This window comes from Pteropus medius, unplaced genomic scaffold (assembly GCF_902729225.1).
Source record: "Pteropus medius unplaced genomic scaffold, Ma_sr-lr_union100, whole genome shotgun sequence".
In the NCBI taxonomy this organism is placed as follows: Eukaryota; Metazoa; Chordata; class Mammalia; order Chiroptera; family Pteropodidae; genus Pteropus; species Pteropus medius.
The window spans coordinates 30,711,473-30,725,054 of record NW_024354875.1 but is presented as its reverse complement, the minus strand read 5'-3'; the positions used below and the strand labels follow the sequence as shown (position 1 = coordinate 30,725,054).

Below are 13,582 nucleotides of genomic sequence, written 5' to 3'. Positions count from 1 at the left end.
CTTTCTCCATCCCTTTTAGTCTGTGTATGACTTTCAACTGGAGGTGGATCTCTTGAAGGTAGCATATGTTTGGGTCTTGTTTTCTTCCCTATTCAGCCATTTTATGTCTTTTGATCAGAGCATTTAGTCCATTTCATTTAAAGTAATTATTGACAGGCATGTAGTTATATCATTTTAGTACTCCTACTTTTTATCCTTTTTTTTTTTTTTCTTTTCTACTCTTCTTAAAGAAGTCCCTTTAACATTTCTTATAATGCTGGTTTGGTGGTGATAAACTCCTTTAGCATTTTCTTGTCTGGGAAGCTCTTTATCTGTCCTTCAATTCTGAATGATAGCCTTGCTGAGTAATCTTGGTTGTCAGTCTTTACTTTTCATCACTTTGAATATTTCCTGCCAATCCCTTTTGGCCTGCAAAGTTTCTGTTTGGAAATAACCTGACAGTCTTATAGGAGCTCTCTTGTAGGTAACTGCTTTTCTCTTGCTGCTTTTAAGATTCTCTCCTTGTCTTTAACTTTCACATTTTAATTATGATATGTCTTAATGTGAGCCTCTTTGGGTTCGTTTTGTTTGGGACTCTTTGCACTTCTTTGACTTGTATGTCTATTTTCTTTGCCAGGTTAGGGAAGTTTTTTCCATCATTATTTCTTCAAATAGGTTTTTAAGCCCTTGCTCTCTCTCTTCTCTTTCTGGTACCCCTATGATGCAATGTTGGTACACTTAATGTTGTCCCAAATGTCCTTTAAACTATCTTCATTTTTTTTTTAATTCTTTTTTTCTTTTTGCTGTTCTAGTTAAGTGGTTTCCACTACCTTGTCTTCCAAATTGCTGATTCAGTCCTCTGCTTCATCTAATCTGTTGATACCCTCTAATGTAGTGGTCGCCAACCTTTCTGGCACTAGGGACCAGTGTTCCTATAAGAATCTAATGCCTTACGATCTGAGCTGGAGCTGGGGCAGTGATGTTAGAGCTGGGGAGTGGCTGCAAATAGAGATGAAGCTTGGCTCGCTTGCCTACTGTTTACCTTCTGCTGTGCAACCCAGTTTCTAACAGGCCACAGGAGGTACTGGTATGCAGCCCGGGGGTTGGGGACCCCTGCTCCAATGTATTCTTTATTTCAGTTATTGTACTCTTCATTTCTTACTGGTTCTCTTTTATTTTTTCTACCTCCACTTTTTATGTTTCCTATCTCTTTATTAACATTCTCATTGAGTTCATCTATTCTTCCCCTAAGTTCACTGAGCAACCTTATAACCGGTGATTTGAACTCTGCATCTGGAAGGTTGCTTGTCTCCATTTTTTTTAGTTTGGTTTTTTTTTTTCCTGGAGTTTTGTCCTGTCCTTTCATTTGGGACATGTCTGTCTCCTCATTTTGGCTACCTCTCTGTTTCTATGTATTAGGTAGATCTGCTATGTCTCCCAGTCTTGGAAGAGTGGTCTTATGTAGCAAGTGTCCTGTGAGACCCAGTGGCACTATCTCCCTTTTCATCTGAGTTGGGTACTCCAGATTTGTCCCTTGTGTGGGCTGTGTGTGTGCCTTTTGTTATAGTTGACCCTTGGTTGCTGTTGGCACATAAATAGGAGGTACTGACCTTCAGGATGATTAGCTGTGACTACAGTGGAGGAGCTGTTGTGTGCAGGGGCTGACCCTACAGGGCAGGATTCGCTTTAGCAGGATTCTGGTGCCTGCCTAGTATGCCCTTTGGGTATATCATTTGTGGAAATGGTTGGGTGGTGCTCTGGTGCTAGCCACCAGGTTCTGAGGCCTCTTGGGCGGGGGTCTGCAAGCCCTTCCAACCCCGAGCAAGCTGCCCTGCCCCCTGCCCCTCCAGCTCTTGCCTTGAAGCAACTCAGTTCAGCTCCTCTTCATATGTCTCTGACACTTTTTGAGCTGCTGCCCAAGTGCTAGAGCTCAGGGTGAGTGAGTCTGTGAGTAAGTCAATGCACAGGCCCTTTAAGAGGAACACCCTTCGTCTCACTCAACCACAGTTCCTGCTGGTTTTCACAGCCAGAAGTTACGGGGACTCCTCTTCCCTGGAGAGGTACCCTGGTCTAGGGAGACGGTATGGAGCCGGGATCCCTCACTCTTCAAGGGGTACCTCCACAATTGAGATATCTTTTCCATTTCTTAACCACCACACCATGGGTGAGGGGCCTGCCTGTTCCTCATCCCCACCCCTGTTACCAGTCTCAAAGTGGCTTTTTCTTTATATCCTTAGTTATAGGACTTCTGTTCAGCCAGTCTTCATGTGGTTCCCAACAATGGTTGTTCTTTAATTTAGTTGTAATTTTGATGTAGTGGGAAGAGGCAAGCACAATATTTACCTACTCTACCAACTTGAATCTGGACTGAATTTCATTCCTTTCAAAGACTGAATAATATTCCATCTTAAGTATATAGCACATTTTGTAAATCAATTCATTTGTCAAAGGATACTTGCATTATATTTTATTTTTAAGAGTTCATATCTCTTTACTGAGATACATACTCAAATATTTATAAATTAAGTTATAAGACACCTGAGATTTGTTTCAAAATACTCCAGTATGGGAGAGGAGGGCAGTGGGGAGAGGAGTAACAGATGAAATAAGATATCACTTGTCCCTTATCAGATCAACAAAGATCAGAAATACTGATAATACCACAACGTGATATTATGTTTGTATACTAGCCACAACGTGAAGGAACACGCTCTTCTATACACTGTTGGTGGAAATGTAAATTAATTTCTTTGGATGGCTCTATGAAAGTTTCAAATGAACATTTCCTTTAACCAAGATATAACTTCTGGGAATTTATCCTCAACATATGCTCACACATAAACACAAAGAAGTATATAGAAGCATACTGACTGCAACAGTGCATATAATAGCCCAAGATAATGGCCCAAGACTAGAAACAATCTAAACATTTATCAGTAAAGAACTGACTATATAAATTACAGTAAAATACAAAAATATGAAAATACAAGGGAATACTATTTAATTTTAAAATAAAAAATAAAAACCATTCTATGTATACTAATAAGACACACTGTACAATAAATATGTTAAAGGGGAAAAGGCAAGGTACAGAAATTCAACCAAACACTCACTGCTTCCTTTTCTGGCATTGCCACAGACCACATAACCTAAAAATTTCTCATAACAAAGTATCTACAAATGCTAAGTAAATTATAATTAACATCTTTTAAATGTATAACTAAGCCCAAAAGAAAGTAAGGGGACTCTCTCACTGAGGAGTAGGATGGAAGAAAGAGGAACCTTTATTTTCTACTTTATCCATTTGTTTTTATGTTATAAACAATATCTATTACTTTTGAAATTAAGAAAGAAATTATCTCTGAAGTACTTTCAAAAAAGATGTTATGGATTTAATAATCAATACCTGAAAAACTAAAGCAATGTAATCTTAGGACAAATTTTCAGGTATAACAGCCACTACTTTACCCAGTTTAATTCCACATTTACTAAGCACCTACTAAGTGCAAGAGACTGTGCTGGCCTGTGATTAAGAGTAAGACAAGGTTCCTATTTTTTAAAAAGCTTAGAATCTGAGAGAGAACCAGCAAGGAGGCAAATATATCTATAATACAGGATTGAACATGAAAATGGTCATCCTTTGCATCAAAATTTGAGAACTAAATGTTTAAAATTCCAATTTCTAGTTAGTACCATCAGAATCCCAAACAAGTCAGACATTATTTTACATTTTCCATTACATTTTTTTTGGCTCATGCATCCATAAACTATTTGTGACAATGACTGCACTTATTCATTAGTGGCAAAACTATGATATTATATATACAATTAATATATAGTTTCCATAGCCTTTGTGATCTCATCTCACAAATGAATTCTCAGTTGTTTCTTCCTTTGCTTTGTATATCTGTTAATGTCACATTTATTATATCGATACTACTAATCAAAAATAACTGACTCTTCCCCAAATAGGTCCATAATTACAAATTTGAAAATTAAATAGTAATACAGGTTGTAATGATTCCAAGATTCTTCCCCATCTCCAATCACACCCACAACAGTCAAACACTCAGGAAAAGGGTTAAAGCACTGCAGGATTTCCTTTGTTACTAAGAACACAGATATAGAGAAAAGTGGAATCCTTCCTTAAAAATTTACTGAACAATGAGATTTACAAACTTCTATGGCTGTTAGAATAACAAACAACCCCAAAGTCAAGACATTTCCAATATTTAGTAACCTAAAAGGATTTTCAGAAATGTCAAAAACTGAGAAAAGTTAAATATATTCTGTCAATGCCAAGATAATCCAGCTTTGCCAACCAAGAACACTGATAGAATTTGTTGATGATTTCCAGTTCTAAAAAGGTTCCAGAGGTGGGCTTCCCCCCACCCCCTCCCCAGAGGCAGCCTTTTAACCTGCACTGTTGGTTAACATCACCTGTCTTTCAAAGCAGTAGATTAGGTATGTAGCCTAGAAAACTTAATCTATCCAACCCAAAGAGTTGTAAATATTTCAGAATAATCATGTAACCACAATACTGTTTATTGTTCATTCTTGGCCTTTTTGAAACTGGATATGGAAACTGCTGGCACATACAGGCAATAGTTCTGTATTTCAGAAAGACAGTAAATCTTTAGATACTATACATCAACTCATAGAGGGTTGCCAAACTGGGGTAAAAAAATAAATACATGCATATGAGATGTCAGTAAAGGCAAAGCTATGATATTAGGACGTAAACTATCTACAGCCCAGATGCCCTAAACCTGTATGAGTATCTTCAAAGAAACTTACTGACCTATTTCCACCCCTGCACGGAAGCATCACAATTAGATATCAGATTTGTCTCTCATTCAGATCAACCTGATAATTACCACTATGTTCTAAAATGCAGGATAGAAGCAATATTACTTCCTACTTTCATGATCTTTGAGGTTCTCTTAAGAGCTAAACTAGACTAAGAAGTAAAAATGTCTAAATATCAATAAAAGAATGTTTCAACTCCTTCTCGGATGTTCTGAAGTGCCTCCTACAGTTTTTAAAAATGTAAGTTTTTAAAAAGAAAAAAGAAACAAAGGCCCAAATAAGAATGGCATAGTAAAAAAAAGAAAAAGACAAAGACAAAACACATTAATAGAAGTACCAACAAGAATGCTATCTGTAGAGGCAGTAGAGAGAAATGTTGAGTGGTCAAGCTCTGGATCCAGCATGCCTAACTTATTATCTGCGTAATCCTGAGCAAGTTTTTTAAAATTCTGTGCTCCACTTTCCTCTTCTGTACAATGGGAATAACAACAGTAATAATCTTAGTTGTTGAAGATTACATGAATTAAACCATTTAAAGCAGTCAATATTTGACCACTGTTTACCAATAAATCAATAAAAATCCAAAGTTTTAATAATGCTGTTGGTAAGGCTGTTAGAAACAAGAGTCTCATACTCTGCTTAATACTTAGTCTTATGGAGAGCAAATCAGAAATCACACTTTTGAGAATTTATCCCATTGATATTCTTGCACAGGTGTGAAAAGACAAGTATACCAGGTTTTTTATTTCATACTAGAAACCCAATTGTCCCTCAAAACCCAACTGTCCATGATTAAATAAAGGCAAATTCATGACACAGGGCACCATGCAGCAGTTTTGTTTTTCTAAATAGAGTACACTGATTTACTGACATCTAAAGACCTCTTAGATCAGGGGAAAATGCAAGATGTGTAAAACAGTGAATGTGGTATGGGTTTTTTTTTGCATAAAAGAGAATGAAAAATCAAAATATATTTTCATCTTTGTTGGTTTTTAAACTAAGAAACTAACAGTGGTGGGAAAGAACTAGGCAGAATGGGAGACAAGATTGGAGGGAAACTTCACAAACTGTGTGTTTTTACTTTTTATTTTTTTGCTTTTTTATCTATATATTTTGTCTATTCAAAAATTAATTTTTAAAAAGTATTTTTAAGTGTTGGTCTTACACTTTATGCTCTCAAATATTAGCTGCAGTCATTACTGTTGTTATTAGTAATCCTATTAGTAGTAGTAACCTCAAAATACCTCCATTCTGAAGTCTTTTTCTTCTGCACGGAAGCCTCCTCTAACTCCTGGAGTATTAAAGGAATTTATCATTTTCTACTCCAGTGTAAGCGGCTTAAGGGGTAGGTCCATGTCTTGTTCATTTTTAATATCCTAGGAACCTTGTTTGCATCTAGTTACAAACATTCTAGAGTAACAGTAACCTACAACTACTCCAAAGAAGGAAGTAGTGACCATTTCTAAAGGGATTACGCTCTACAATTATAAGAGCTAAAATCTGAAAAACTTGAATAACTGGATTTGCTAACATTCTTTCAACTACTGCCCAGCTAAAATCTCCTCTCTTTCACTAAGTTTTTTCTTTCTCTAGGACTTCCTTAGGCATGAAGATCATGTCCCAAGCCAAGACACCACATCTACCAACTCTTTAACTCACTGCAACCTCTGAAATGTCTTTTGTCCTAAGTCGCAACACTGCTCCTATTGAAAAAGCTTTTGTTGAGTGTCTCCTTTTAGAAAGATGTCACATATTAGTCAGTGAATAAGGCGCCCTTTTAACTGGAGAAAAGCTAACACTTGATTCCTAATTCGCTTAGTGTTTTGTTTGTTCTTGTATGGAGGGTATTCTATAATTGACTGCTCAGTAGCCCAATTCTAGATGTCATTCCAGCACACCAAATACTCCACTGACAGCTCAACAGTCACTTTTCATGCAGGCCCCTCCCCTTCCCTCCTCCCTCAACCTCCATAAGCTCAAGAGCTCCTTCCCTCGTACTGAGACACACTGACAGTTCAGAAGTCCTTTTCCTCAAGCTGTCCTCCCTCTCCTGCAGTTCCAAGACCGCCTCCCGGACTCTCATCATCCCGCGACCAAATCTGGTCCCCAAGACCTTCGCCTTCCCAGCCAATCCAAATCACATCATCATTTCTTCCCAAGAACCAAGCTGCTTTACAGCCTTTCCCAACAAGTACACGACTGACAGCTCGACACCAGATTCCCCAAGTATCCTTTCCTTCTCCCTCTCCTGCTACCCTATGCACTGGCTCTTCTCTCGCTATCACTCACTTGCCCTGGCTTCCTCGCAAATTCACAGCCCTGTCCCCTAAACAAGCTCTCCGATCTTCCCTCCTCCCCATCCCCCTTTCCACCGCTGACAGCTCAAACACCTCCAACCCCATGTGGCTGCACCCTCCCCCACTCCTCTCCCTTGACAGCTCAGAATCGGCTCCAGGGTCCCCATTCCCGGCCTCCCTAGACCCTGGCCTGGGCCGCCCGCCGTAACCCCCGCCCCAGGGGAAGGCTCCACTCACCCGCTCTCCCGCATCACGTTGCTGTCCCCGCAGTCACAGGCGCCCCCGGCCTGGCTGCGGAACATGTTGAAGTCGTGTCCGGTGTGATCACCCTGGTGGAAGCACTCCGCGCACAGCGACATGCAGGGGGAGATGCCGCACGTCCGGCAGCGGTAGGCCACGAAATTGGCTGTCCAGACCAGGCCGCAGAGCGCCGCGGGGTCGTAGGCCCGCACTGCCGCGCAGAACTCATCGTAGCCGCCGCCGCCCGCCAGAAGGCACTTACACCACTCCAGGGCCTCCTCTTCTGCCGCCCCCGGACCGCCTCCGCTGCTGGCAGCCGCCGCCTCCTCGCTGTCCGCAGCCGCGGCCAGCGGCCGCTCGGCGCTCAGCACTCGCTCCAGCAGCGCCTGCAGCTCCTCAGCACCTGCCCGGTTGTCCGGGCGGCTAAGGGCTGCCTTCAGGTGCGCGGCGGTGGCCGCCTTGTCCAGGGCCAGTCCGGGCGTGGGCAGCTCGGGTTGAGGCGGCTGCGGCCCCCCGACGGCCGCCGCCGCCGCCGCCGCCGCCATGATGAGAGCTCAGAATTTGGAGAGCCCAAGGCTGGCCGCTCCTCCCGGGAGGGTGGGGGAATTGACTGCTGCGATGGCTCGGCCCGCCCAACTCTCGCGATACCCTAGAGCTGCCGCGCACCTCCGCCTGCGTCCTTGTTTCTGCACACGCCCCCTCCCGCTGCGGTGCCTGCTCTGTCTGCACACGCCCCCTCTCGCCAGGGACGCTGCTCTGTCCCTTCCCCCACCACCTCTTGGCTCTCAAAGTTAAGAGCTACTGAAGGAAGGGACTCGCCTTAAAATATATATATTTATTACGGAAATTCTTTAATATTTTTTATATTTTAATAATTTTTTACCTGGACTATAGGAATTATACGCATCATTCTTCAGATGTCTTTTAGGCATCTGCATTTCATTTTGAGATATAAATTCCTACTTATCAAACCTTTAATTTCTATTGAATTACTATTACTATTGAAGCAACCTTCTAATTTCAGATCCTCCCAGTTCTTACCATCACACTATTACCCGGTTAATCATTATTGCGTTCAAAATCTTTAATTAAAACAAGCCAAACTGCTTAAATCTCTCAAAACTCAGCCTATCTTTCTATCCTTATCTCTTGACACTGCTCTAAGTTTGCCATATGAAAGAGACCAATGGGACTGTTTACTGTTTACTGAAGATGATTTGTCATTTCCTGCCTTTGGGTTTTTATTGTTCTTAGTTGCCACCCTACTCCATCCCACATGCTCACCCCACATCTCTATTCTAGCAATGTCTGCGCATGTCATTCTTCAAAAAAAATAAACAATGACCCTGAACTTATTTGATGACATAACATTGCCTTTGCTGTAAAGCTCATCTCCACCCCACTGCTAAATGGGTACATTTGAGGACAAAATGAGTCTTCTTCATCATTGCCCTTAAGTGCTCAAATTTGTCTAATTATTGTTGTTAAATGGAACAATTGCAATAAAAAATGTTTGTTGTATATTTATTATGGGTCCTGTTCTTTATAGATGTTATTTCTTTTAATCTTCTCAAAAATCCTATAAAGCAGGGGTCTCCAAACCCCCAAGCCACAGACCACTACTTATCCATGGCCTGTTAGGAAACTGACCACACAGCAGTAGGTGAGTGGTGAGTGTGAGCGAAGCTTCATCTGTATTTGCAGCTGCTCCCCCCTGTGCTAGCATCACTGCCTCAGCTCCACCCCAGATCGCCAAGCATTAGATTCTCCTAGGAGCACAGGTCTCTGGTGCCAAAAAAGTTGGGGACTGCTGCTCTAAAGTCAGTACTATTATTAAAGGAAATTAAAACTTAAGAAGGTAATATATGTCCCCCAAAACGCACAGCTAGCAATTAAATGAGATGAGACTAAAACCCAGGTCTATTTGATTCTAAAGCCCTGCTCTTTCTACCACACCAGTGCTTTGCAAACTTGCCTGATCCTGAGAATCACCTGAAGCTCTACTCACGAAAACAGATCCTCAGGCCCCACCTCAGACCTAAGAAATCGAAGCTCCAGAAGTTATATACTGCCCTATCTAGCAAAATCTGAATCTTGGAAGAGATTATCAATGATCCTTCAAAGAACTAAAAATCGAAATTTAAATTTAAATTCCCATAACTAACTTCCAGTGTTATAAATGAATTGTACATAAATAGAACAGACTATATCACATGTCCTGACCTCCTACATTAATAAAGCATTTCACAATCAGCATTTAACAATGATAAATAATTGAAAAGTTGCTCCATAATTCTCTTAATGAATCACCAAATTACAAGCCAAATAAAATCTAGGAACATTTCAAACTAAGGTAGAACTGGTATGTATTCAATAATCAGTGTCTATGGATTAAGGGAATTGGGGAAGAGTACTGGTATTTCTCCAAGACTGCTTTCCTGTAAAGAATAACAAAGATGCCTGCTTGTTATTCTTGACCATGATGATGCATGCTGGAAATTCAGCTTTTTCAGCATCTCCACGCACTCCTAAATTTCTACAAATTTCTACAAAATTCCACTATTGACAAATGCCTCTTTTATTATGTAACAACAACAACAACAAAACATTTAAATACCTTCCCCTATTTTAGTTACATAGACATTGCAGTACATGTACAGAAACCTGGACATTTGCTAGATTTCCCACCTATTCTGATCATGATGATATCAGACCTGTTCAATATCAGAGAACTATTAAAATAATTGGTAATAACAACAATACAAAAAAACCAATTGAACATGGGCAAAACATGTGAATAGACATTTCACCAAAGAAGATATGTAAGTGGCCATTAAATAATGCAAATTAAAACTATGATATACCACTATACACATCCACTAGAATGGCAATAATCAAAAAGACAGACAATAATAAATCTTGGCAAGGATATGGAGAAATAGGAACCCTCATACTTCACTAATGGGAATGTAAAATGTAAAATGGCAGTTACTTAAAGAGTTAAACATAAAGTGAACGTAAAGCCCTTCATTTCCGCACTAGGCATCTACCCAAGAGAATTTATAATGTATATCCACACAAACACTTTTAGGTAAATATTTGTAACAATACTATTCATAATAGCAAAAAACTTCATGATCCAAAAGGTCTATCGGTTCATAAGTAGATTAACAAAATGTGGCATATTCATGTAATGGTATACTATTTAACAATAAATAGGAATAAATTACTGATACATGCTACAACATGAACTTCAAAAATGTTATGTCAATGAAAAATGTCAGATACCGAAAAAATGCAGGTTGTGTGATTCCATTTACATGAACTGTCCAGAAAAGGCAGATCAATAGAGACAGAAAGTAGATTAGCAAAAGAGTAATCTACTTGAGATAAAAACAGAAGTGACTGCAAATAGGCACAAATGATCTTTTTAGGATTATAGAAATGTTCTAAATTTAGGTTATGGTGATGGTTGCACAACTATGTAAATTTACTAAAAATCACTGAATTCTACTCTAAAAACAGGTGGATTTTATGGTATGAAATTATACCTCAATAAAACAGTTAATAATAATTAGAAGTATTACTTATTTTTTGAGATGAATAAAATAATCAAGTTTCTATCTAGGGAAAAACTATTTTACTGCTTTAGCTTTCAAAGTCAATATGACAGACTCTCAAATTTTTGGTTCTTTTAGAGTGTCTGGGGCTGCTATCATTTGGATCCAGGAAGTCTGACATTTTTCTTTTACAGTGTGTTAGTGTAATATAAAAACTCTTTTTCTAAATTACCTCTTAAATCATTGTGCTGTGTCATGGGGAATTCCTACAAGGATCATATTTCCATGAGGGAAAGCCAAACTGAAATTCAGCTGAAATCTCTGCACTCCCTTAAATGTTATACTTTATAGGATTACATTTAAGCATGCTACTGTTACTCTACTGGACATTAAATAAATAATGCACATACTGCGGTTACAGAAAGCTACAAAATAGTATCTAAAAAACTATGTGTTTTTATGTATTCCATATTAATTAACATGAAGAAGAATCTTGTGATATTTCTAAATTGGCTTTTCAAATTAAAATAAACCACACAGATAAGGTAAAAGCTATAAACAAATGATAGATAACATCATTGCTTCCAAAGTTAAAAAAGACACCCTTAACAGACAACTTATAAATTAATGTAAGTACTTCAAAATTGTTTTTGTATTTATCAAGACTTTCTTGGTTGCAAGAGATAAAAACCCAACTTGAACTATCTTAAACCAAATAGACCATATTAGATCATATAAAACATGAAAGGAAAGGGGAGATGAACCTGGATGCATCTCCATCTTTGCTTTCAGTGAGCATCAGCTCTATTGTCTCCGATAACTTCTGTACAAGGGCCTCTCTCAACCCCACTTCTAGAACATATTTCCACAACTTCACAACAGAGGAAAAAGTGTTTCTTCTCTGCCAGGGCCACTTAAAACTCTGGAGAAGAACTGTGACCCAACTTGTGCTCACGCCACCCTTATTACCAGAAGGCAGAGGAGGCCGTACGTGCTGGGAACATAAAGATACAAGTTACCTACAACATTATTAACTTTATGTTTCTTCCCAGCCTCCAAAATATACACCAGACCTTTACTATGTACAGTAAGTTCACCAGTTCTAATGACAAACGTTGAAATTCACACTATAAGAAACATCGTGCCTACTACTCACAAAGAATTCTTCCAAGTGATCATATTTAAGATTCACAACAACCCTGAGAGGTACTTACCATTATCCCCATTTCACAAGTAGCAGTGATACTCTTCATTTCACAGTTTTCAAAACATATGAACAAACCCTGGAAAAAAAATCATTCACTGTTCCTGCATGTGCCCATCTTTCTCCTTTCTCCCTTTTTTCCCTCCCCTCCTTCCTTTCCTTCCTACCTTAGTAACTACCTTGCAACTATACTTACTGCCAGTCTTTTATTTGTTTAATATTGAAGCAAAAACATTTTTAGTAATTTTCTCAACTCATGCTTTAGAAATATTTGGCGGGGGGGGAGTATGACAGTGCATTAAGGGTTTGACTTACATTAGGTCCTCTACAAGAGCAACTTTTCCAAGGTTATAAATGCTTAACAACCTTCTGGGGGTTTTTTATTATCATTTAATATCATTACAAGTTTTCCTAATTTTCTTTTCCTCCCTTCTTCTTCTTCTTCTTCTTTTTTTTTTTTTTTTACCTAAGGAAAGTTTCTTTCTCTGAATCTCTACTAACAACCAGATTTTCATCTAATGTCTTATCCATGCAGCAAATTAATTCAACAAATGTTTGTAGATACTTCATATAAGTGGAATCATACAATAGCTGTCATTTTGTGTCTGGCTTTTTTCATTTAATATAATGTTTTAAGGTTCACTCATGTTGTAGCATGCACCCCAATTTCATTCCTTCTTATGGCTGAATAGTATTACATTGTATGTATAAGCCACATTTTGTTTATCCACTCATTTATTGATATGCACATGGGTTGTTTCCACCTTTTGAATATTGTGAATAAAGCTAAAATAAACATTGATGTACAAGGACCTGTTTGAGTCCCTGCTTTCAATTCTTTGGAGTATATGTCTAGAAGTAAAATTGTTAGATTATATGATATAACACTATGTTTAACTTTATGAGAAGCTACCAAATTGCTTTCCACAGAGGCTGCAATATTTTACATTCCCACCAGCAATGCATAAGAGATCCAGTTTCTACACATTTTTGCCAACATTTATTTTTCTTTTTATTGTTAATAGCCATCCTAATGGGTATAAGCTTTCTGTGGTTTTAATTTTTATTTCCCTAGTGACTAATGATGTTGAGCATTTTTTCATGTGCTTATTGGTCATTTATATATAGTATTTTGAGTAATGTCTACTCAAGTCCTTTTCCATTTTCAAATTGGCTTCTTTGTCTTTTTGTCATTGAGTTGTAGTATTCTTTACATATTCTGGATATTAAGCACACAATTTTACTTGAAACTATGACTGGCAGGCAAACTATGGTTATTCAAACTTGGTATATGGCAGCCATTTTCTGATAAATGGATGAAATAAGTCTGTCGTTTCATGGAAAATGTCTGAGTTTTTTTGCCAATAAAAAAATTTAATGTTTCTAGCAAAAATAATATTTTGAAAAATTTGTATATGCCACTGTGAGTCTGACAGTGTTTCCAATAATTAAAGACTTTTCTGAGGAGATCGGTGGTGATATTAATAAATGTG

General features: G+C 38.6%; 1 protein-coding gene across 6 annotated transcripts in view; it reads right to left on the bottom strand.

Annotated features, from left to right (window-relative positions):
- The window catches only part of UBR3 (ubiquitin protein ligase E3 component n-recognin 3), a 188,009-nt gene extending 180,084 nt beyond the window's left edge, over nt 1–7,925 (bottom strand). For 4 of the 6 annotated variants that reach the window (XM_039855609.1, XM_039855610.1, XM_039855611.1 and 1 more), the window contains exon 1: nt 7,323–7,870. In XM_039855609.1, the coding sequence (XP_039711543.1) occupies nt 7,323–7,870 (548 nt within the window). Of the gene's footprint in view, nt 1–7,322 lie in introns of all 6 variants that reach the window. The other 2 variants (XM_039855612.1, XM_039855607.1) reach the window with 1 other exon arrangement.
- Between the last annotated feature and the right edge of the window lie 5,657 nt (nt 7,926–13,582).